We start from the raw sequence: 25,872 nt of genomic DNA on the forward strand, positions 1-25,872 counted from the left end.
CGCCAGTGGCTCGGCAAACGGTGGGGGCGCGCAGGGGGGGCGGGGAGAGGGGGGATTTGAAGAAGCTGAGGCGAAGGATTTGGGGGTGAGGAAACGGGGTACATTAGAGAGCGGTGGAGAATTGGGGAGACGCTGAGAAAATCGCGAGGAGCCACAAGGAGTGTTCCACCAGGGGAGAAGCCCAGTAAAGGGAGGCTCGGGCGGGGCGCGCGCGCATGCGCGAGTGGGCGGCGACTTTTACGTCACTTGTGTGGGCGGGACCGCAGGGGGTTGTCCGCCCGCGGCACGCATTGGAGCCGCAGCCTCCTTGCGCCGGGTCCCGCGGTCGCAGCTCGTGCCGCCTTCTGCTCGTCCTCGCCCGAGCAGCTTGCTTCGTGGGTCGGCCCTCCGACACACGAGCTCCAAGCCACCCCTCTCTCTCTCTCTCTCCCTAAAAGCCCTTCAAGGCGGTCTTCGGTTTCCTTCTTTGCAGCCGATCCGCTCCAGCCTTGCGAAGATGGTGGACCGCGAGCAACTGGTGCAGAAAGCCCGGCTGGCCGAGCAGGCGGAGCGCTACGACGATATGGCCGCGGCCATGAAGAACGTGAGTGTCTCCTCCCCTCCCCCCGGCCTCGCCCCAGCCGCTCCCGACACCGCGAGCCTAGGCGTGGAAGGCATGCCCAGGGGCATGTCGCCTTATCGTGACTGTAGGGTCACCTCTCCATCTCCCTCCTTTGCAGGGATTAGGGACGGGTCCTAACGAGTGTCTCAGGCACCCGAGTGGTGACGCGGCCTCGTTCCCAGCCTCTCCGAGCTCGAGGCTGGGGCGGGGTCTTGCGTGGCTGGTCTCTGCTGTGGGTGGGTGGGGGTCTCTGTGTGACCCTGAATGTCCAGGGATCGGAGCTGGGGGCCGTGCGCATCCTTTGTGCCCCACTTCCCCTCCTCCCAGCTTCGGCGTGGGGGCGGGGGGACCGCATGGATGCGGTTCCTCTTTCTCTCCCTGGTGTCTGGGCGGCGCCTTTCCCATTCACTCAGCAGGTCTCCCAGTTTTCCGCCTCCCCACTCCAATACCCCCCCATCATCTTCTCCACTGGCACATCCTTTAAAGAACGTTTCGGGAAGAAAAAAAAAATGTAGATCTCCTCCCCTCAAAAAAAAAAAAAAAAAAAAAAACCTGGGCTTAATGATGTAAAATCGAAACCACCTTGCTCACGTTTTTCTTAACAAAAGGCTTCCCTTTACCCGTTCCCCAAAGCAAGCCCTCTGGCTTTCACGGAGGGAGGGCTAAGTGTGTCGCTGGCATTTCCGTTCACGGCCCTCAGTATGCCATCCTCACATTTCATTTTTTTTTTTTTTTTTCATTGAAAAGGGTTAAATATAATAATGCCTTTGGATGTTAACTGATTGACTCAATTTGTGACATAGGCAGCTTCTCTTTTGAATGAAGGCACGATTCTTCTGAAATTCCTATAAGTGTAAAAAAAATATTCTGTCTGGTCTGGTACTGCAAACAAAGCGGTGGTGGGAGGCGGTATCCAGTCATTCCAGAAGATTCTGCGTTTGTCATATTGCAGAGAGCCTGGACTGGGTGGGGGCTGGGAGGAGTTATTTTAAAGGGGGAAAAGTCTTATAATTTTTTTTTTTTGTTTTGTTAAATGTATCTGAAGCTTTTATCCTCTGACCTAATGCAGCCTCATACCGATGAGAAGAGAATACTGATCTCAGGTTGTCGCATTTTTTGTCCGAGATGCAAAAAATCCTACCTTTTTGCACCATTTTTTCAGTAACACTCGTTTATTGGTGAGCTGGGGACCAGTTTGCCAGCAGAGGAGGGGGCAGTACTGAATATTGCACAATTAGGTAGAAAAAAATATTAATAATTGGGTTTCCCACTCCCTTAATATTTAACTTCCTACCTTATGTAACAAAGGTTGTTAAATGCATCTCTGGTGTGAAGTGGATGCTGGGGTGTGCCTTGCATGTTAAACCTTTCAAGTGAAAGAACAGAGAGAGAACGTTAATTTTTAGTTACATCTTTCCAGGTTTTTCCAAAGGCCAGGTGCTTATCCTTTCCTAATTAAATGAGCTATGCTTTTTTTTTTTTCATTTTATGAAAAATAATTGGTTTTAAAATCAGAAATACTGTTGCATTAGTGAGTTGTTCCAGTTGCCTCTTTTATAACGGTTTAACGATTAAAGGATACAAGTTGTCCTTCAGTACATCACTCACGTTGGAAATGTCTTCAGTTGGTGATATTTAGACTCTAATTCTCCCCTGTTTCTAGTTCCACAGGAGAGCGAGTGACCTCGCACCTAGATCCATAGCAACCCAGTGATGTCACACACAATGACACAGAGGCTGCAATGCACCTGAGGGCTGGTAGGGAGTTTTCAGATGGCATTTGTCCAAGGTAATGCAGAAATGAGCTGATAAGCCAGGTGGCATGGAACACTTCATATGCTACCGTCGAGGCCCTTGCTCCCCAAAATAAAATATTCATTTCCCTTTAGACACACAAGGGCAGTGGCTTCCAGACAAGCCCATTCACCTTAAACCTCCCTCAACGAGACTATAGGATACTGTCATATTTTTTAAGCATCCATCTCACTTTAAAGACCCAGCAATGAGGAAGTGAAGGGATTCCCGAATACGAATATCTCTGCGGTCATAGTGAATAGGAGGGGTGTGCGTTTAGTGTTAATTCAGCAAGATGGGTTTTCGTAAGAGGTTTAAAAAAGGATGGCTGGCCATCTGCAGGAGCTGTTCGGAGCTGAGAACCCAGCACAGTTCCCATCCAAAGGTGGGCAGGTTGTGCCCTGCCCCATCTGTGTCTGCTTATGCTTCCTGGCAAGACGGGAAGGAAGAGCCGTTTGTAAAATAAAGGCCTTTTTAAAAGCTCTTTTCCAGCCCTGTTTTCTGTGGTCTTGAGGACATCAGCTCTCACCCTCCGTTTCCACACACTGCTTATTTGAAACAGTGAGGAACATAGTTGGTTCCCTGGTGTGGTAACTCATCCAGCTGTGTCTCAGTGTGTTGTGAGTCTCTTTAGCTCAGTCCCCGGCACCAGAAACACTGAACAGTCGTCCTTTAAGAACTTGGCGTGAAGAAAGAAACTTTTAGTCTTACCACCCCAGTGGAGCTTTAACTTTTGATGGTGAAGGACATTAAGGTTTAGTTGCATGTAGCGAAATGATTCTGGGAATGCCATGTATGTAGGTGACTAGGTTAGAAATAGTTATGGGGCAGTATTCTGAATTGGGAGAAGAGAGTTAGGTCAGTTAAGATAAGTGTGTAATCTTGCACTTGAGCAGAGTGCCTAGATGGTTCCGACTTGTGAGGTAATGTCACAGCTCCCCCTTACCACATTTTGAGTTCTGACATCTCACTTGCCTCTGGCTAATCACAGTCCAAAATTAAAATGTAATAAAGTCTCAGTTTCTGTTACAGTCTTGTTATAATTGTTTTATTAACAGTTCTTACTTTCACTGTGCCTGATTAAATTTATCACAGGTATGTATGAGAGTTACAGTGTTTGGGATTAGCTGCAATTTCAGGTATCTGCTAGGGATCCCTTTGAACGAGGGGGGACACCACTGGGCTACCCTGCCTTTGGCTTTCAGTAGCCTCTTGAGAAGTTAATATAAGTAGGCCGCTGGTACATGCCTCTTGGGGGAGAGGAAGTTCTGGACTACTCACTTCCTGGCTGAAGGCTGCCATAGTTACATAAACATCTTCCTGGGGGGATGGGGGGATCAATGGGTTTTAAAATCCTTACTCTGCTAGTTCTTCCAGGCGCCAGATCAATAGCTATTATCCCTAATGGAGTAATGACGCCTTTGCAGATTCCTCTCAGGTGGAGCTCTGCCAGCTCTTCTCAGTCACGTGGTTTAGGCTGCTTGCTGTCTTTTGAGTGGAAAGAGCATATAACTTTGTTTCTCGTGTTATCCTTTACAATGCCGAAGTGAAGATTAAATTCTTTTTTTCCTTTCTCCAAAAATTAGCCAGAGGGACAGCTTACAGGAATCAGTTCTCTTTCTACCATATAGGTCTGGGGGATTGAACTCGGGTCATGAGGCTTGGCAGCAAGTGTCCTTACCTGCTGAGCTGGCTAATCAGCCCCTAAGTACCTTTTTTTTCTCCCAAATAATTGAAGGAAAAACAAAAACAAACAAACAAAACCTTCACGTGCTTCGAGAATTCTTTACGAGATGTGTTTGAATATCTGTTATTATATTCTTTTTAAAGGTGGGCCCCAGCAGATGGATCCCAAGTCCTAATACTTGAGCTGTCATTTGTGAAGACTAATTCTATATTATTGAAAAGAAGGGCTGGGCAGTGGTGGTGCACACCTTTAATCCCAGCACTCTGGAGGCAGAGCAGGTGGGTCTCTGAGCTAGTTCCAGAACAGCCAGGGCTACACAGAAAAAAAGGGAAGAAAGTGTTGGTTTTTGTGGTTTTTTTTTTTTTTTTTTTTTTTTTTTTTTTGGAGTCAGATTCTCACTGTGTAAACCAGGCTGACCTTGAACTCAGAGATCTATGTGTTTCAGCCCCTTTGTCTCCCAAGTGCTGGAATTGCAGGGCTGAGACACCATACCTAACTGACATATATGTGGTTTTGAGGGAGTTTTTTTTTTTGTAAAAGTCACACAGCATACTAACCTCAGTCCAATAACAAAATTTAACAGTCCAATTTAGTGGTATTTAATATCCCCTACATAGTTAAGCAACTATCACCCTTGTTTAGTTGAAAAATGGAAGCTGGGTATGGCTTGGAAAGTGGAGGCAGGAGAATATAGACCACAGGAGAACCTGCCAAAGAGGAGAAAGACAAGGCCATCTGTTTAAAAAGAGATACTGGCCTGGACTCCAGCTTGCTGGATTTAAATGATTACCCACTCTGGAATGTGCACCCGCCACCCCACCACCCCCACCATTGGTAATTAATTGGTTGTCCCTTGGTCTTTATTTTCGAATGTCTGACTCTTTGATAAAGCAGAGGAAGGGACCTAGCTTTTAGCTAGGTTTGTATTTCCATTTAAAGAGTCACAGGACTTAAAAGCCCTATGACATTCACCTAAACAAACAGAAGTAATTCATCTGCAATCTGAGCCAACTGTTAAGCCCTGGGAGGTTGTAGAAACATGGCTGGTGTTCTTAGAAGCCCAAGGCTGACTGTCTGAATGACTTCCCTGCTGTGTGAGAGTAGGTCCACAGGATCACTCCCCAGGCAGTGCCTGAGCCTGGTGAGCTGTGGAAGCCTGCAGGCTACCTTGGGAGATGTTGAATGTTACTAATGTGTTCTGTGGCTTGTCAGGCTCGGGAGTGCACTGCCTTCTCACACAGCTACAGTTCCACTGACCGTAGCCCTTTATCTGGCTGGGCATCCGATTATGCTGTATTTCTGCCAGATTCATGAGAAACATGGAAGAAAAGAAAGCAAAGGATTTATGGGTATGAGTGCTTTGTCTCCTTGTAAATGCACCAGGTGCGTGCCATGCCTTCGAAGGTCAGAAGAGGGCATCAGATCCCCTGGAACTGGAGTTATATATGGCTGGGAGCTGCCATGTAGGTGCTGAGAACCGACCCAGGTCCTCTTCAAAAGCAGCAATTGCTCTTATCCACCAAGCATCTTTGTGGCCCTTTTAGTTTTTAATTAGTTCAGAGGTAGGGTCTCACGTAGCTTCAGATTTGCTATGGAGCTCAGGATGATCTTGTATTCCTGATCCCTCTGCCTCCACCTTTCAATTGCTAACAATGAAACCCAGGGCATTGTGCATGCTAGGCAAGCACTCAGCTACATCTCCAACGCTCTGGTTAATAGTCAATGTTAGTTTGAGACAGGGTCTCCCTGTGTAGCCAAGGCTGCCCTCAAACTTGATGCCTACCTTATTCATATAAACGACTGCATTTGGTGTTCCTGCTTTACTGGCTACTCCATCTCTAAACGGAGGTGGCACCTTTCCCACCATTTTAGGCTATAAAGCTATATACGGCTACCTTATGGCCTTCCCTTTAGTAGTCATTTTTCTGTTCTCAGATTCCATTTTAGGTATCAGTTATCATTTTGATTATGAAACTCTCATCTGGTTGACTTTTAAAAAAGATTTATTTTTATTTTAGTTATTTATATGTATGTGGGTATGTGCATGTGAGTGTAGGTGCCCACAGAGGGCAGAACCATTGGATCCTTCAGAATCTGGAGTTGCAAGCCCAGATATTCTTAACCACTGAGCCATCTCTTCAGCCTCCTGTTTGGTGTGTTGGGGAGGTGTTTTGTTTTTTTTTGTTTGTTTTTTCGAGACAGGGTTTCTCTGTGTAGCTTTGCGCCTTTCCTGGGACTCACTTGGTAGCCCAGGCTGGCCTCAAACTCACAGAGATCCACCTGGCTCTGCCTCCCGAGTGCTGGGATTAAAGGCGTGTGCCACCACCGCCCGGCGGTGTTTAGTTTTTGAGACAGATCTCCTAATCAGGCAGCTTTATACTTAAAACTCATTGTAGTAGAGACTGGCCTTGAACTCAGATCCTCAGACATCTGGAGTGCTGCCCTGGCTGGCCTGTCTCCTTGCACTCAGTGGGTCCTATAATTTTCCAAAAGCAACACAAATGTGGTCTTTAAACATCATTTGCATGTAGACTCAAGCCACCTTTTTCTTTTTGGGCTGGAGATTGAAGCCAGGTCCTCTGCATGCCAAACACGTGGTCAACCCTCTTGCTTTTGAGGTGGTTCTCACTAGGTTGCCCAGGCTTGCCCTGAATTATCAGCAGGCCTTGAAATTGTAATTGAACTGGGATTATGACCTGTGCCACCAGCACATACCCCTCCCCCCCCCCTTTTTTTTTTTTTTTTTTTTGAAGCAGGGTCTCTAGTCTTGGCTATCTTGGAGCTCACTTTGTAGACCAGGGTGGCCTTGAACTCCCAGAGATCTTCCTGCCTCTGCCTCTAGAGTGGTGTGCCACTGGTGTGTGTTGCCATGCCCTTTTTTTTCTTTTCTGATTAGTTTGCGAGGGAGCAGTAGACTAGGCAGTAGCTGCTTGACTTGATCGATGGATGGATGGATGATGGATTGAGGCAGGTACTTGCTAAGTAGCACTCGCTGGCCTGATACTATGTAGCCCAGGCTGGCTGGATGGTGGGATTACAGACATAAGCCACCATGTCCAGCTCCCCTTTGTTAACTGGTGGAGGGTAAGCAAATTGCCACCAGCATTTCACCTGATCCTAATGCCTCTGATGGGTCACATAGCATTAGCCTTGCGAAACGGCAAAGAGGAAAAAGTGTCCTGTCCTTTTTTTCTATTTGTAAACATGGTCTAGAATATGGATAAAAAGGGCCAGGCTGGTTTGTACTCAGCATGTAACCTGATAGTGAACATCTGATCCTCCTGCTTCCACCTCCCTACTACTGGGGTTACAGGTACCACCAGGACAGGCGCAGGATGATTGTAGATGTACGTACGTGTGTGTGCGCGTGCGCACGCGTGCGTATATGTGAAATATATGTGAAACACATGCTTGCATATGCCTTCAGGGACCAGAAGAGGGCGTTAGATACCCTAGAACTGGAGTTCTGGGTGGTTGTGAGCCATCTGACATGAACGCTAGGAACTCTCGCAAGAGCAGCCAGTGCTCTTAAATTGCTGACCCTATCTTTCCAGCTCTACTCCTGGCATTTTTTGAGATGGTCTCATGAAACCCAGGCTGACCTCATACTTGCTGTGTAGCTGAGGGTAATTCTGAATTTAGGATTTCCTTTGCCTCTACCTCCCAAATTCTGGGATTACTGGAGTGTGTAACCATGCCTGGTTTTATGCAGTGCTGGGAATGGAGTCAGGACTCCTGCATGCTAAGGGGCCCATTATGAACTCAGCCACATCCTCGGCTCAGGCTATAGAACATTTCTTTGGAAGGCATTTTGGTATCCTCAGCTTTCTGAAAGCTGATGTGATGTGGTACTCGGCTGCCATGTTTATCTATTTTACAAGCCTGTGGGGCTTGTACTTTGAGGGTGTGAGAGCCCAAGCCGAGGTGTTGTTGTTTTTGTTTTAGCAGTTGAACTCAGGTGTTTACCTGCTACTCACCTACTCCGCTAATGAGCACCCCCCACTCCACCTAGACTGGATCCAGTGTTGCTGAGGCTGGCCCCAGACTTAGAGCATCCGCCCTCCTCCAGAGTATGTAGGCACTCTGATGAACAGAATTTTCTTTTGAATTACATGTACACATGTGTGTCTGTGGATTTGTTTTTATGACTGCAGCACCTGCAGAATTAGGAAGAAAATGCCGGGTCCCCTGGAACTAGAGTGTTGTGAAGCATGTGACATGAACCAAGCTGGGGTCCTCCAGAACAGCAGAAGCTGCCCTGATACTGAGCCACCTCTCCAGCCCCTAAACTTTTTTTTTTTTTTTTTTAATTTTGCATTTATTGGGCCAGGAGAGATGGCTCAGCAGCTAAGAGCACTTGTCAGTCTTACAGAGGACCTGGGTTTGATTCCCAGCACCCACATGGCTCTCAATCATCTGTAACTCCAGTTCCAGGAGGTCTGACTGCTGGCATCTGGGCACTGCACACACACACACACACACACACACACACACACACACACACACACACATGCAGACAGTACACCTGTACACATAAAGCAAAGGAGGAATTGGTCAGGATGTTACAGAATACTTTGGCCTTTTTCCCCTTGTGCTAGGGTTTGAATGTGGGCCTTGCACGTGCCACGCAGGAGCACTACCCTGACTGCTCCTTCAGCCTTTGCCCCGTTTTCATTTAGACTCTAAGGTGCTGCTTTAATTTTTAATTTTATGTATAACATTACTATGACGACATTTTTCAAAAAAATAATTTGTATCACATTGTGACTTACATTGAGTGAGTGTGTGTTTAGGTCTCGGCCTGACATGTGGGAGTTGATTGTCTCCTTACACCACAGAGGTCTCAGAGGTCGGGTTGCCAGACTGGGTGACAGGCACCTGTACCTGATAAACCATCTCGCTGGCCCTGGATACCTTTTTCCCTTACTGACAAGATACTAGCATGCAGCCTCCGATGTCCCCGAACTTGATCTTTCTGCCCGGCCTTTTGAGTTGTGGGATGATACACTTATGACTGTAAACCTGGAGGCTGTGCAGATGGCTCAGTGGTTAGAGTATGTGTGGCTCTTCGGGAGCACTCGCCATCACACAGCTCATAGTTGGTTACTTTCTTGGGCTTGGAACAATTACTTTGTTTTCTTTAATGGACACTTTGAAACAAAGTCAGGTCTGGTGGTATTATAAACTGAAACTTATACACACGAATACCAGTGCTCCTGGTATAATAAACTGAAACCCCTTCTCTCTCTCTCTCTCTCTCTCTCTCTCTCTCTCTCTCTCTCTCTCTCTCTCTCTCACACACACACACACACACACACACACACACACACACAGTGTTCCACTTTGCAACATATTGGCACTCTGTGTCTAAATACTTTGCTGCTCTCCTGGCCCCTTTGGGATTATTTACCATTTCAGAAGATGGCTTTTTGACTACTTAAAATTACCCCTTATTTGCCACAGATGCTCAAATTACCAGCAGTATCTTTACATTCAGATTTAGCAACCTCAGAGTGTAGTGTTTTTTTCTTAAGGCATTAAATCCAGATGGTAGGCAATTTCCTTTCCCCCTTGGTGTTAAAGAGATGCTTACCCTCAGCTCCTGCTCCCATGAGGGACCTGAAATCCTGGGTGGGTTGGGAGTGGGTGGAGAGGGTGATTGATACTAAGTGCTGAGCCCGGGAAGGTGAGCTCTCTGCTCTGAATGGGGTGGGCTCCTCTGTTCCCTGTTCTTGTTGCTTTTTTCTTTTCTGTCTTTTTGAGACAGGGTCTCACTATGTAGCTTTGGCTGTCCTGAAACTCACTATGTAGACCAGGCTAGCCTTGAACTCAGAGATCTACCTGCCTCAGCCTCCTGAGAACTGGGATTAAAAGCATGCACCACCATGCTTTCTAGCTGCTTTTTCTTAAGGGGCAGTAATTTTAACTCCGCTAGAATAGCTACCACCCGGCTGATTTCTTGGCAACTGCATGTTTGAAGTCCATTTTGCTTTTCTTGGGCACTGTTGCCTGCCTGGCTCGTGTGTGCCCGCACCGGTGCCTGTTCGTTTTCCTTTTCCTGTGTAGCTTTGGGTGGAACTCCCTGGATAGACCAGATTGACCTTGAACTTGTATCTGGTCTGCCTCTGCCTCTTGGTGCTGGGATTTCAGGCTTTCAGCACCACACTAGGCTTCTTATGTTTTTCTCCCAACAGGGTCTCACTAGGTAGGTAGCCTAGGCTGGCCGTAAATTTCGTCTTTCTGCCCCAGCCTCCTAAGTGTTGGCATTATAGACATCCTCACTTGGCTTAGTTGATGGATTTGTTAGTATGTGTTCATTGTAGACGCGTGGATTGACTTAGCCCCCTTGACCTTGTGACTGCTGTCCAGTTTAGGACTGTTCTCTTTGGGGAATTTCAGGATTCTTTTATTAACTGTCACTGACCCCAGGATTCAGTGTGCTTTAATGTCATTTTAACCAAGGGGAACTTGCACTTTTTATCATGAGGAGGTAAGTGCTGTAATTTGGTGATCAGTCCTGTAGGGATAGAAGCCTGAATGGAGGTGCCTCGCCGGAAAGAAGTGGATCTGGGAGGAAGGTGGAACCTTTTTGACACCAGAAATGTTGCGATGTTAGCCAGCTGTGGTGGCCCCCCATAGTCCAGCTCTTGGGGAGGCCAGTGTAAAAGGATTGCTTGAGCTCTGGTTAAGGCCAGCCCGGGTCACCTCGTGAGTTAGGCCTGGTCTTTAACAAAACAACAGATGGGCTGGGAAGATGGTTCAGTGCGGAGAGGCTTGAGTTGAGAATTTCTGGACCCACCCAAGGCCTGAAGTGGTACAAAGCCCATTTGTAACCCCGATGCTCATAAATCGAGGTGGATCCCCCAAAATTCACAGCCTGGTGTATGCTGCGGAGAAAAATGGAAGGACTCCATTTCAAATAAGGTAGGAGAGGAGACCGAAGCCCGTTTGGGGAGCTGAGCAGTGGTGGTGCACACCTTTAATCCCAGTGAATTAAAAGGGAAGATGAAGGAGCCGTCTTGCTCCCCCAAACGCCAGTAGGTGTGAAACAATCTGTTTAGAGACAGTAGAGTGCCTGCAGTGCTGGTAGAGAGACCAGACCCAGGAAGGGTGGGGGGGTGTTCTGTGGACCAGCTTCCAGCCGCTTCCTTTCCTTTAGTCTCAGTTACCTATTATTTGAAATAGCCGCTACTACGTATCCCTGGCCAGCCGGGAGCTCAGAGCCAGTACTGGGATTAGAAGTGTGGGCCACCGAACCCAGCTAGGGTTTTTTGTTGTTTTGAGACGGTCTTGCTGTGTAGCTCTGGCTGGCCCTGCCTCTACCCTGCTCCCTAGTGCTGGGATTAGAGCTGTACATCACCATGCCCGGCCTCCCGTTAAGTATTTAACAATGTAACAACAACTTGGCAACAGTCCACTAATTGAGAGGTGTGTGGGACTTGGATGCATGCATGCGTGAGCCATGGAGCTTGTGGAGGTCAGGATAACTTGCAGGAGTAGGCTTCCCCTTTCCACCACCTGAGTCCTTTGAGCGGTCATCAGGTTACCCACCAGCCATCTCTCTGGCCCCATTTATTTACTTGAAACCTGAATTTGGACTGTTTTAATGGGGGGGAGGGCAAGAGGGAGGATTTGTGTGGAGGTCAGAGGTCAGTGTTGGGTGTCTTAGTCCTCTGGCGGCTTTGTGTGTGCTGGTGAGAGAGCCTGTGTGTGCATGTGCTATGCAGGCCAGAAAGGAGCTCTTAGAGGAAGAATCTTCCCAGGCACAGCGTGTGTGGCTGCTGATAAGGTGCACTGTCCTAATGTGGTAAAGGAGGACCACCAGGTAGTCTGCAGTAACTCCAAACCCTAGCTCTGTCTTTCCCTCTTGTCCACATCTTGGCTGGAAGATAAAGACAGGGACTGACGCTGGGCATGGTGGCACCTGCCTGTAACTTCAGCACCGGGGAGCTGGAGGTGGGGTCAGGAGTTCACTGTCATCCTTGACTATACATGAGAGGGACCCTGTTTTCAACATAGCAACTTCTGGAGAGATAGCTCTGCAGTTAAGAGCATTTCCAGTTCTTGTAGAGGACCCAGGTTCAGTTCCCAGCACCCATGTCATCTGGCAGGAAGCCCACAACTGCCTGTGACCCCAGCTCCTGGGATACCCTCTTCTGGCCTCATGTATATCACATACACAGACACAAATACAACACACACAAATCTTTGTGTATATGGGAGATAGTTCCACTATGTAACAGCCTTGGCTGGCCTGGAACTCACTTCATAACACATAATCCTTTACAAAGTTTTTATTACATTTTTTATTTTATTTTTGTTTGGGGGTGACAAGACAAACTCCCCAAAAGCAAAGTACAAAAGAGCCAGAGATGGACTGGAGAGATGCCTCAGCATTTAAGAGCGTTGGCTGTTCTTCCAGAGGACCTGGGTTCAATTCCCAGGACCCACATGGCAGCTCACAACTGCCTGTAACTCTACCTCCGGGGGATCTGGCACCCTTGCACAGATGTACATATGGGAAAAACACCAACTCACATAAAATAAAAATAAAATCATGAAGAGGGGCGCAAAGATTTAAGCAAAGAGGCTGTTGTCTTTAGGAGACTGAAGGAGCAGAACAAAGGCTGGGGAGGGGAGGGGAGGGAGGCCTTATAGTCAGTGCAGCTGTGGTTAAGACAGTTTAACCAACTTAGGGTTACCTAGTTTTTGGAAGATTGTTAATTTGACAACCAAGCCAGCAGGATTCCTGGACATGCATATCTGGATCTTTCTTTCTCACTGTGAGTGCTCAGGTAGCTGGTTGGGCTGCCTCCCCTGAGCTGCGGTCTCTAGGTTAGTGCAAGCTTCTCCCTGCGGCAGAAAAATGGTTACTTTATATACATGGGTGTTTTGCTTTCATGTATTTGTGGCCCATGTGTGTTCAGTGCCAGAAGGGGGAGTCAGGCCCACCGATGGTTGTCACTGCTGTGTGGGTGCTGGAAATGGGACCTGGGTCCTATGGAATAACAGCCTGGTGCTCTTGAGCACTGAGCCATCTCGAGCCCCAGAGTCCATGTCTTTAGGGGAAGTATTGCACAGTACCAAGAAAGAGGGTGGGTTCAGGGCCGTCTCCGGATTGGTCCGGTGTAGATCTGTCACTCCACAAACATTGAGAACTGCCTGTTAGGGTATCATCTGTGGTGACTCATGTGAGTCCCAGGAGCAGGCTTGGGGTGCTAATCTGAAAAATGGGGTCATTTGGAGCCTTCAACTACGGAGCAGCTGCCTGATGCTGGGGACCGGGCTGTCGTGTCTTAGGTGTGGGTGGCCTAACGGAAGCTGTCCTCCTCTACAACACAGCCTTGTTTGACCTGTGCATTGGTGGATGTGCAGTGGCACCCGTGGCCTCCCAGGAGAAGCTCGTGTGGGGCTGGGGAGAGTGTGCCCCAACGTGAGAACCCGAGTTCACAATTCCTAGCACTAGGGAGGCAGTGACAGGCGGCTCTCTGGAACTTCCTTGCCAGCTAGTTTTGCCCACTCTGTGAGTGAGAGATAATGGCTCAGAAAAAGAAAGTGGATCGTGAAAGACATCCGGAGTCGGTCCCTGGCCTCCATGACACAAATGAACACAAAATGCAGGTGCTTTGGAGGTTTGTTTTTTACTTGATTTTTTAAATTTAAGATTTATTGTCACTATTTTAAATTATGTGTGTCTACATGTAGATATACGCCCTTGGAGGCCAGAGGCATTGAGATCCTGCAGCTGGAGTTGGCAGACTGTGTGAGCTACCTGACCTGGGTGCGGAACCCGACGACCTTCTGGAAGGGCAGCAAGTGCTTTTCGATACTTTGCCATCTCTCAAGTGCTGTGCCCCCGGCTGCTTTTTTTGAGACAGGATTTTTTTTATGTACCCTAGACTGCCCTGAAACTCACTGTGTAGACCAGGCTGGCCTTTAATTCACAGAGATCCGCCTGCCTCTCCCTCCAGAGAGCTGGGACTAAAGGCGTGCACCACCACACCCAGGTTTATTTTTTAAAGACAAGTTCTTGTGTTCCAGGCTGCTCTAGAATTTGTGGCAATCCTCCTGCCTCAGTCTTCCTAGTGCCAAGCTTCCCGGCTTGGATCACCACCTGCTTATGAATGGCAGTTCTTTTCTTTTTTCTTTCTTTTTTCCTTTGCAGTAGGGTTTCTCTGTGTAGCCATGGCTGTCCTGGAACTCTGTGGCCCAGGCTGGCCTTGAACTGGGACGTCCTCCTGCCTCAGCTTCCTGGGTGCTGGGATTAAAGGCGTGTGTGACCACCGCCTGTTGAAAAGAGCTAGTTGGAGAGCATGTAGGGTTTGGAGCCAATTGATCTGAGTTTTGTTTTTTGGCTGTAAGTCAGACTCATTCTCTTTAGTGGAGACTTTACTTACAGATACATTTTTATGAGACTGGGTTTCATGTAGCCCAGGCTGTCTTCAGATTGACTATGTAGTTCAGGATGACCTTGGATTTCTGATCTGCTTGTGTCTACCGCATCAGTGCTACCACAGTTTTGTTGGGGGTGTGGGAAAAACACACACGAGGCTTCATACATGCTAGGGAAGGCAGCCCTCCATCTCTACCAGCTGAACTGTACATCACAGGCTTAAAAAAATTGTGATTTTTTTTTTTTTTCTTAATGTTACTATTATTGTTTGAGACAGGATCTCACTTTGTAGCCCTGGCTGCCTACAACTTGTGCAAACCAGGCTAGCTTCATACTCATGGAGGTCTGCCTGCTTTTGCCTCCCATGTGCTGGCCTTAAAGATGTGTGCCACCGTGCCTGGCCCTATTGCTTTGAGACAGGGTCTCATGTAGCCCAGGCTAACCTTGAGTACCCGCACCTCCTGCTTTCATACTCCTGAATGCTGAGATCACAAGCCAAACCTGTGTCAACACACCTAGCCTTGTCTTTTCTCATCTTGAGGAATACCAGCACTTAGCCGGCAACAGTTATCTTCGGGGTCGAGTGAGGAACCCATTTCTGATTATAGTTATTATTATATGAGATTATATAAAAATGTTATAATGTGGAACCCAGGCACGTGGCCATGATCTCTGACAATCTCTGCAAGACCCCCAAATGTGGAGAAACTGCATACATTCTTTTAAAAGAGAGTGAGTGTGTGTGTCTGTGCCTTGGAGGCCAGAAGGGAGTTAGATACTCTACAGCTGGATTATACAGATGGGTCGAAGCCTCCTGATGTCAGCTGGGAACCAAGTTCAGGTCCTCTGCAATAGTGACTACTTTATTTATTTTAAGATTTATCTATCACATATACAGTGTATACATCAAATCTCATTACAGATGATTGAGAGCCACCATGTGGTTGCTGGGAATTGAACTCGGACCTCTGGAAGAGCAGCCAGTGTTCTTAAACCCTGAGCCATCTCTCTAGCCCCTAGTGACTACTTACAACTACCAACTCTGGTTAGAAAAAAAAACCTTGAGGCAGGGACTTTTTTATGTAATCCTGGAATGGTTTGGAACTTGTGATCCCCCTGCCTCAGGCTTCCGAATACTGGTGTTACAGTAGTATTCCACCTGTTACTGGTTGATCTTTAAAATTCTTTTTTTTTTTTTCTTTCTTTACTTTTTTTTGGGGGGTGGGGGTAGGGGGGAGGGGTAGGTTTGGAGACAGTTTTTCTGTGTTGCCCTGGCTGTCCAGGAACTCACTCTGTAAACCAGGCTGGCCTTGAACTCACAGATTCCCCCCCCCCACCTCTGCTTCCCGAGTGCTGGGGTTGAAGGCGTATGCCACCACTGCCCAGTGATCGTCTTTAAGTATTTGTTAGTGAAATTGCCCTTTTGATGTGTGACTAGACCTCTTGTGTAGCATGAATCTTAAAGAGTCTTGTTAATAAAACCAAACCTGGAGCCAGGTATTGGGATGAACGCTGGAAGATCAGAGAAGTAGAACAAGCCACAACTACCTCGCCTCACCAATTCCTCAGCTGATCCTGTTTCCTCAGACTGGAAGCCTCTGAATCCTCATCCAGAATGAATCTCAGCTGAACTGCTTCTCAAAATCCTAAATGCTTAACCAGCTAGTTCCTGGTCCTCATGCCTTATATACCTTTCTGCTTTCTGCCCTTACTTCCTGGGATTAAAGGGTCACTTTCTGGGATTAAAGGCGTGAGTCACCGTGCTTGGCTGTATCCTTGAACACACAGATCCAGGTAGATCTCTGCCTCTGGAATGCTAGGGTTAAAGGCGTGTGCTGCCACTGCCTAACCTCTATGTTTAATATTGTGGCTGTTCTGTTCTCCAGATGAATTTATTAGCGTGCACAATATTTCGGGGAACACAGTACCAGCACACTCTTGTGCACACTAAAGCCAGGAGGGTGGCGTTTGATCCTCTGAGTGCTGTTGAGTGGGGAAAGACATTTTCTCACTTAGTCACACCTGTAAAGTGAGTTTAATTGCCCACTTTGCAAGGTGGTTGTAAAAAAAGAACTATGGAGTTGGTGGTTGTTAAAGTCCTAGGTTTTAGCCTAGTTTTATTTCCTCTGAGACCTTGATCTTGGGACTGAATATGCCCTGGATGTCTCGTGACTCTTGTAGGATTTTTCCTGGGATAGTTCCCAGCTTCCCACGCAGTCTTCTTACCTTAAGGATACGCGCTCTTTGGAGCCAAGCCTAGTGGTTCACACTAACTAGCACTCTGGAGGGGGAGGTTGGAGGATCAAGATCAGCCTCTCACTTTTATAGTGAATTAAGGGGCAGCCTGGCCTACGTGAGATCCTGCCTTATACAACAAAGGACCAAAGCCGCCACACTTCTGTAGAGACCGAGTGTCCTCGGCTGCACAGCATGGTGTGGCTCACCCCAGGTGCTCCATGAGGCTCGATGCAGTACTTGATAAGTGGGTCCCCTTAAGCATGTTGTCATACTGTTTGAGACAGGATCTCACTGCATAGCCCCTGATCTGCCTCCCTCGGGCTGCTGAGTGCTAGCTCATCAGATCTTAACAGGTGTGCCGCCTCAAGATTTCTAGGATAAGGTTATGTTGGGGGTCCCCAAGGTTACCCATGGATTCATTGATTTATCAAGGCCAGTCTGCTCGTGGCTAAAATCCGTTGTGGTGAAAGTTGGCCAGTCCAGTCCACAGAGGAAAGGCCGGGCACAGGCTTCCAGGGACGTCACATGGGGTGCGGTTCAGCTGGACAGGTGGTAGATGACCAGTGCCCACCAGGGAAGTCCTGAAGACCTAGTACCCTAGGTGTTTAGGGGACCTGTTCCAGCACCCAAGACTCAAGATTTTGGCCTAAACCATATAGTTTGTGCAGACAGCTTAGAGACCTTGAACCCTTCTAGTGCTCCAATGCCAGCCAAGGATCAATCAGCCTTACTAACAGGCCTTTCTAAAGATGGCAGTGGCGAAGCTGCCCTGTTGACCCTTTCTGTACAGATGCCATTCAAGTTTAAGGTTCTAGAGTTATACAAGAAATAACATTTCTCAAATTTTCGTTTATTATTTAGTAAGTATGGGTCATCTGTAGGATGCACACGTAATCGTAACTAAGCAGAACTGTGTCTAGTTAATTTTTCAGTGGTTTATTCTGTTGCCCAAGCAGAATGCACATTCTGGAACATTCCATAGGTGCCTGTTCATGTGTATGCCTTGTACTTTGCCGTCTTGTTTCTTCAAATCGTGTCCCCGTGTGTCCCTTGCCTCAACACAAGCAGAGCCTCTCTTCCCGCCAGCATCCTCACCAGACTGATTTTTGCTGTGGTGTTGGGGGCCTGCATCTTGTCATGTAGCCCAGGCTAGCTTTGGACACACTACCCTTAGCCTCAGGATTACGGTGTGTGCCACTACACTCTGCCATAGTCATGTCTTTACTGTGCAGCCCTGCAGTTACTTCAGGGCTCCTTGGTGTTGTGTAGGAGTTTACAAAAGTATCCGTGTTTACCTTGACAGTACCACATTGTTACTTTGTGACTTTCACCCGAGAGTGCAGGACGGAAATACTTTTCCCTTCCACAACGCCTTTTGAGAGACAGTCTTATGTATCCAGCCATCCCAGCTAAGGACTTTTGATCCCCTTGCCTCCACCCCACCAGAGCTCACATCACAGGCGTGTTCGTGGTATTAGGGGATTCACACCTCGGGCTTAATGTGTTAGACAAACACTCTACCAGCTAAGCTGCATCTGTAGCACTGGTTTTGGTTTTTCTGAGATAGTCTTTGTATGTGGCACTGGATGGCCTGGTACTGTGTAGCCCAGGCTGTCCTTAGACATTGCTCTTCCCTAAGCCTCCTGAATGTGGAGATTCCAGGCATGTGCCATCACGTCTTATCGGGAAAACATTTTAAATAAATTGCCAAATTATCTTTGGTATCTTTGCATGTGGGAACTCAGTTCAGAGTCCTTGCTGCAGGGGCTAGGCGGAAGACACTGATTGTATATATAAAACCAGGTGCACTGGTGTGACAGGAGTTCTAGGCCTGCCTGGACAGCATATTGAAAACTTATGGGGGTGTTCATCAAGGTCTTTTTCAAAACTGCATGGAAGCGACTCTTTTTTGGGGTGGGGGGGAAGTAGGAGGTGGGATATGTGTGTCTCACTAGATAGAGTAGGCTAGCCTCAGATTACCAGAGATCCTCCTGCTTCTGCTTCTGGGTGCTGGGGTTAAAGGCATGTGCCATTATGGCTGGCCTTATCCTTAGCTGGCCCAGGATTGGACCTCAGTGTTGGCATTCCAGGTGTGGTGTGAATGACCCAGTCCCCCAGGGCTGAGCTTCCCAAGGGTCTCCACAGTTGCTGATCTCAGGAAAGATTTCGCTCTGTTCTAAGAACTGGAGGGGAGAGCAGTTGACACTGCTAATACCTGACTCCTTCCGAGCAGCTGCCATGGGCAGGGGCTCCTTCTGACATGGGTGAGAATTCCAGGTTCCCAACCCTTCTTACTCATCATTTTCTGTTTCTGCCATCTTTCAGTCACTAACAGAAACTTGAACTTGAGTGAAGCCCAGCATCTTCCCTCTGCTCCAGGTCCACCATCTTGGTTGTTTTTCAGCAGAACACACAACTCTGAAGGACAGGGTAGTCACTAACACCTGCTACGCTTTCTAGTTCCTGAGAAGGTAGCCTTCGCTCGTGTTCACATGGTAGATAAAGCGGGCCTGTGGAGGACTAATCCTAGCACCCAGGAGGCAGAGCCAGACAGATCTCTTGGGTTCCCGTCCAGCCAAGGCTAAACAGTGAGGTGTGTTCAAAAGGGAGCGGGTGGGTGGGGAGCAATTCAGTGGTGAGGATTCTCCTCCCTCCCCAGGGTCAGGCTCTCTATGTCTTTGTGAATAGTCATTCTCTCTTGGTTGAGACTTTTTCAATATTTTGTTTATTTATTTTTATTTTATGTACATTGATGTTTTGCCTTCATTTCATGTGTGTCTAGGTGAGGGCGTCAGGTCCCCTGGAACTGGAGTTACAGCTGTGAGCCACGATGTGGGAATTGAACCCAGGTCCTCTGGAAGAGCAGTTACTTAACCACTGAGCCATCATTGCTCCAGCCCTGGTTGAGCCTTTTTTGAACACTACTAGATTTTTTTTCCCCCTTTTTAAACAAAATATAACACAAAGGCTTTGTGGCCAGCTAGGTAGGTGGCTTACCACATAGGGTTCCGCCTCAGGCCTGGGGATGTGAGTGTAATCCCTGGAACCCAAATGATGGAAGGAAGGACTGACTTCGACAGAGTCGTCCTCTGATCCCCACAGACACTGCATGCAGGAATACGTACACACACGTATGTGCGTGCATGAGTAAACATAATTAAAAAGGCGTTTGAAAACCTTTTAAAGGGGGAGAGGTGCTGAATACATGAACTGCAAAGTTCAGAGCTCTTCTTGATGAGGACCCACGTTCAGTTCTCAGCACCTGCACAGCAGCTCACAACCACCTCTGACTCCAGTTCCAGCACCCTCCTCTGGCACCCTCAGGACCACACACACGGCGTACATACACACATGCAGCAGAACAGTCATACACATAACATACATGACAATATTAGGAGCCTGGGGATAGCTTAGTGGTTGGAGCGTGTGCTGCCTTTACAGAGTTCCTAGGTTTGGTTCCCAGCACTCAGAAGGGGTGGCTAAGTTTAAAAATTATCTTGTAGCCATCACACACACACACACACACACACACACACGACCATGCATAGTGTTATGAATGCTGTGGTATTCTTTGTACTTTTTTTTTTGTTTTTTTGAGACAGGGTTTCTCCGTGCAGCTTTGCGCCTTTTCCTGGATCTTGCTCTGTAGACCAGGCTTGGCCTCGAACTCACAAAGATCCACCTGCCTCTGCCTCCCAAGTGCTGGGATTAAAGGCGAGCGCCACCACCGCCCGGCATACTTTTTCTTTTGAGACCGGGCCTCTCCAAGTTTCCCAGGCTTGTGTTGAGCCTGCTCTGTAGCTCAGGCAGCAGGCCCTGACCTTTCCGCCCTCCATCCTTTGCCCCCCTGGCTCCTCCTTTGCTTTTAGCAGGCTTCTTAGAGCCCAAGGTTTCCCTCTAACTTAGTTTTCACTGGCAGAGACCGTGGAGACTCTTCCAGATGTGGCTGAGTTACTCTAGCTAAAGGTTGCTGGTGGCCTTGCACAATCTCCATGTTGCGGTGGACGGCAAGGAGACAAGCTCTGTCTCCATAATTGTCCACTGCTGCTTCTGGGCTCTGCAGCCAGAGTCCAGCCAGCGGTGTAGTGCGTGATGAGGTCACCGGAGCTTTAAATAGCTCCAGGCTCTTGAAATAAGGACAGCATGATTTAGGGCAAAGGCCAGAACTGGATCTCCATGGCTGCAGGCACTTGAGCTCCTCTGGCGTCGCAGACACCGATTGGGTTGCAGTAGGGCTTCAGTTTCTCCAAGACCTGAGAACAGGCCAGGGGCTGGTGGCCGAGAGCCTCCAGGGCCCGTGTCCCAGTCTGTCTGAGGAGTTCCTTTGCAGGAGGCTATCGGGGTTCATGGAAGGAATATAAAGAGCTAAGAATGTCAGGTCAAAAAGACACTCCATCAGGAAGACCACAGAGGTGGCTGTTGAGAGAGACGGGGTGGCCCTGTGGGATGCTGGTGGGAATGAAGAGTGTTGGAGGCTTCTCAAAGGCATCTTCCCACACCTGTCGATAAACTAACCTGTGTCTACCCTGGCTGCTCGAAGCACTGCATAGTGGCTCAAGCTTTTAGTTCCAGCATGCTAGACCCAGAGAGTGGATGAGCTATAGACCAGCTAGGGCTGTGTGCAGTCTCTCTCTGTGTTTTGAGACAGGGTTTCTCTGTATAGCCCTAGCTGGCCTGGAACTCTTTCTGTAGACCAGGGTGCTCTCTAACTCAAGAGATCCACCTGCCTCTGCCTCCTGAGTACTGGGGTTAAAGGCGTGCGCCACCACCCGCCTGGCTATTCCATTTATTTTTATGTGTGTTGGGGGAAGGTATTTGTATGGCATGTGAAGGTCATAGGTCAGCTCGGGAGAATCAGTTCTCAGCACTGTGGATCCCAGGGTCAAAACCGAGTTGTGAGGCAGTGGGCAGCTTCACCCTCTGACTGTCTTGCCTGGCCTGATCACCCAGCATTGACTTCCTTTCTGTGATGTGTCATTTGTTTGCTGTTAACCTAGGAGTAGGCAAAAATGTCCTTTTTTCTCAAACGTCAACTTGAGGGTGACTCAGTCTTTCCCAGAGGGACTGGGACTCAAATAAGGGAACAGGGCAGGGTGAGGAAACGTGCTCCCTCCCTGAGAACTGCTGAGTACATACACAGCCATCTCAGGCTAACATTGCAGTGTGTCCGTGTTACGTGAGCACTCTTGACATTTGCACTTGGGGGCACTTGACTTGTGTGAGACCTGGACTGACAGGCACTCCCCTGTGGCAGACACTGGTGCTTACTGCCGTGGACTCCATCCACCCTTCTCTTATCTCATCACTTCCCCTTCTGCCCAGGCAGAGCACAGTCTGTCTTTGTGCCGACTAGGTCCCTGGATGACTGGAGGGACCTACTATGGGTAGATGTGAGGATGTGCTTCTCCTCGTTAACATCTGTGTCCTAACGATGCCTGGATCCTTCTTCCCCCAGGTGACAGAGCTGAACGAACCGCTGTCCAATGAGGAACGGAACCTCCTGTCTGTGGCCTACAAGAACGTGGTCGGGGCTCGCCGCTCCTCCTGGAGGGTCATCAGCAGCATCGAGCAGAAGACCTCTGTGGACGGCAACGAGAAGAAGATCGAGATGGTCCGAGCCTACCGGGAGAAGATCGAGAAGGAGCTGGAGGCCGTGTGCCAGGACGTGCTGAGCCTGCTGGACAACTACCTGATCAAGAATTGCAGTGAGACCCAGTACGAGAGCAAAGTCTTCTACCTGAAGATGAAAGGGGACTATTACCGCTACCTGGCCGAAGTGGCCACCGGGGAGAAAAGGGCCACCGTGGTGGAGTCGTCCGAGAAGGCCTACAGCGAAGCCCACGAGATCAGCAAGGAGCACATGCAGCCCACCCACCCCATCCGGCTGGGCCTGGCGCTTAACTACTCCGTTTTCTACTATGAGATCCAGAACGCCCCGGAGCAAGCCTGCCACCTGGCCAAGACCGCCTTCGATGACGCCATCGCCGAGCTCGACACTCTGAACGAGGACTCCTACAAGGACTCCACGCTGATCATGCAGCTGCTCCGAGACAACCTAACGCTCTGGACGAGCGACCAGCAGGACGACGAGGGCGGCGAAGGCAACAATTAGGGCCCCGGGGGACTGGCCGCGCACGCCGATGCTACTACTGCAGTCTTTATTTTTTTCCCATGAGTTGGGGGTCGGGTGGGGGAGGGGAAAGGGAGGGCTGACCTTCCCAGGGAGAAACCCACGACTGTCCTGTCTTTGATCGCCTCTTTGACATTTTTGCCAAAACACCACTAGTGGATATCAGGCTTGCTGTGCTGGTGCCGGAGTAGCGGGCCTCACGCAGGCGCCGCCGGGACTGTCGTGCAGGCTCGTGCGTGCGCGTGGGGCCGTCTGCCTTTAGTTTAACTTATTGCTAGACGGTAGGGTTTAAAGATGAGAAGGAGATCCGGAGATGATGGCCCTCGTTCAGTGCGTTCTGTGGTTCCAGTAAGGACTCTCCTGTCCGTACGCTCTCGTCCTCAGTTCTGTGGCTGGTTTCTCCCTGTGTGGCTGTGCTGGGTTTTTTCTTTTCTTTTCTTTTCTTTTCCTTCTCCTTCCCCCAGGGTGATCTCTGCCAGAGAAGGCCTAGTGTCAGTTACCCGAGTGGACAGGCTTAGAGTGGAAGACACATCCTTGGTCGCTGGCTCAGGCCTGGCCCTGGGTTCGCAATCTCGGACGGGTTGACAGTATTAACACTAAATTCTAGTTTACAGTCTCTCCATGACAGCCATACATGACATCAAGCCATTGGTCCTGAGTTTTCCCTTATCAGCTCAGCTTTGCATCCGTATCCCGCTGTATCCAGGTTGGTCTGGCTGTTCTTCAGCTCTCCTGGTTGAGAATCAGAACTTTCTTTTAGGTTTTGGTTAATGGGTGCTTGACAGGTGGCTGGCCGTGGGATACTTTTTTTTTTTAAAGTTCTTCTTTACTCTTTAAGCCCATCACAAAAATAGAAACTGTTAAGCACCACACACACAGAAAACGGAGAAAATTCAGGTCTGTATGTCGTTTCTCATGTTGGTATTTTCAGAGCCTCCTGCTCCCCAGCAGCCGGGCTCCCTCCTCAGTCACTGCCGGTGGAATATTTCTCAGCTGAGTCTCCCCAGCACCTCGTGCTGGCAGCGTGCGGGTGTCTGGAGGCCATTGGATTGGATTGTAGAGGTGGGTGGTCGTCGAGAAAGTAGAGCATCGGGTGTGAGCAGCTGAGCCAACAGCAACCCACTAGGAGGAGGCAGCTCCCCTCAAGCCTGTCCAGTGTGGGAGCCTGGTCCCAAGTCAGCTGTCCTTGTCACCCGCTCACGGCCCAGCTCCTTTCCCAAGTGCTTCGAGAGGGTAACTGATGTTTGGCAGGAGGCAGTGCCCACCGCCCGTTTGGCCCAAGCATTCCTGTTCTTTCCTTCTGAATGAAAGCGTAGATGCTGGAGATTGGCTTCTCGATGAGGTCACCACACGTGACGCTGAAGGAAGCTGTGCTGCTATGTCCCACATGGTCCGTCTCACTTAGCCCCGGGTCCCTCGTTCTCACTGTGGATAACTCTATCCATAAGCATGCCTTGTTGCATGCGGAGTGTACAGTTTCTGTCTTCTAGAGGATCCATGGTCGGGTGGATTCCCAAGATGGGTCACACCCAAACTTGCTTTCCTCGTGTTCAAAGACCTGGCCAGCCACCTTCTCTCACCAAAACCGAGCTCCCACTTAAGTGAGTCCTGACAGGATGCTGATAGTATGGCTGTAGAGTGACTGCCCTCTCTCTGCACAGTCCCAGCATGCCTTTCCTCAGAGGCCCCTCATGCTAGTGTGTAAGGACCCACTAACCGAGGCCCACGGAAGAACCGCTCTTGCGAGCGGAGGAAGCTTGGCCACCAGAGCCATGGCCAGAGGGGTCGGTGGGGCTTCGCTTAGCTTGTCTCTGTGTCCGCAGTGAGCATGTCCTTGTCCCGCTTGTACTGTTCGGAAATGACCTACTGGAATTGCAAAACCTAGTTTCTCTTTAAATTTCAGCCTTGACCCTGGCTGTGTTCTAGAAAAATCATGTGAGAGGGTAGAACTGAAGAGGGGAGAGCTGATGTGTGAGCTTGGTTGGTTTCTTCTCCTTTCCTTTCCTGGTGAGAAGCGCACCTGCCTAGGACGCTGCCTCCAGTACCACGGTTGCTCCTCCATCCTATTGATACAGTATTGTGCATGCTGGTGTTGTATTTCTATACGGTAGCTTGACATTTATTAACTTATACTGTAGGTGTTATGTATCCCTATGACAAAAACAAAAAAAGAAAAAAAACTAAGACTTCAAAATTTTTTAAACTTTTTTTTTTTAATTTAATTTTTTTTTTCCTTTCAGGGGTAAAGTTTGCTTTACCAAATAGTGATTGTAACAAATTGATCTGTTTTGGATGTTGCTATAGTGACATGCAGTTCTATATTTTGTTTTTCAGGGGGGAGGGGACAAAAGAAACACCAGTGTTAGCTTACTCTTAATGTCTGGTGTTTGTCACGGTGAAATTAATAACTATAACAGTGTAGGAGAACGCCGCGGACGTTCTCTGAATGCGCCTCTGTGCTTCCTCGTCATGTTATGCAGTGAGCTATTTTTAAGGTCTAATCAAGTGATTTTTTTCCCCCCAACTCCGTGTTTCGCTAAGGAATTATTTCGCACACGGACCATTGTTAGCAGTTTTCCTCAGTGATGGAATATTCATGAATGTGAGTCATTATGTAGCCGTCGTACATTGAGCAAAATAAACGTACAGATCTGATGTCAGCGCTACCTAGCTTCATTTAATAGGGTTTAACTGCTTTGTTTTTAAAGGTTTGATTGGAAGTGGGCGTCCTCCACCCCCACTCAGCAATGAGGCTGGGTGGTGCCGTGGGGGCCGTGACAGTACATAGAAATCAAGGGCGGGGGTGTAGCTGGGGTAGAGCGCTTGTCTCAGCAACACACACACACACACACACACACACACACACACACACACACACGACAAAGCAAGTTGAGTGTGGTGGGTGACACTTGTGATCCCAGTACGTGGGAGTCTGAGGCAGGAGGATCATAAATTCAGGGTCAGCCTGTATTACAGAGTGCGACCCTTCGGCTCAAGAAGTGAACCAAGTGTAGTGGCACACACCTTTA

At 48.7% G+C, this 25,872-nt stretch overlaps 1 protein-coding gene across 1 annotated transcript; it reads left to right on the forward strand.

Moving 5' to 3' along the window:
* Positions 1–290: 290 nt before the first annotated feature.
* Ywhag (tyrosine 3-monooxygenase/tryptophan 5-monooxygenase activation protein gamma) lies at positions 291–25,498 on the forward strand. The gene is made up of 2 exons (XM_059249242.1): positions 291–583; positions 22,169–25,498. The coding sequence occupies exons 1-2, from the start codon at positions 497–499 to the stop codon at positions 22,823–22,825; spliced, it is 744 nt and encodes a 247-aa protein (XP_059105225.1). The 5' UTR covers positions 291–496; the 3' UTR covers positions 22,826–25,498.
* The last annotated feature ends 374 nt before the right edge of the window (positions 25,499–25,872 follow it).

The sequence above is a fragment of the Peromyscus eremicus genome, chromosome 23 (genome assembly GCF_949786415.1).
Source record: "Peromyscus eremicus chromosome 23, PerEre_H2_v1, whole genome shotgun sequence".
NCBI classification, from domain to species: domain Eukaryota; kingdom Metazoa; phylum Chordata; class Mammalia; order Rodentia; family Cricetidae; genus Peromyscus; species Peromyscus eremicus.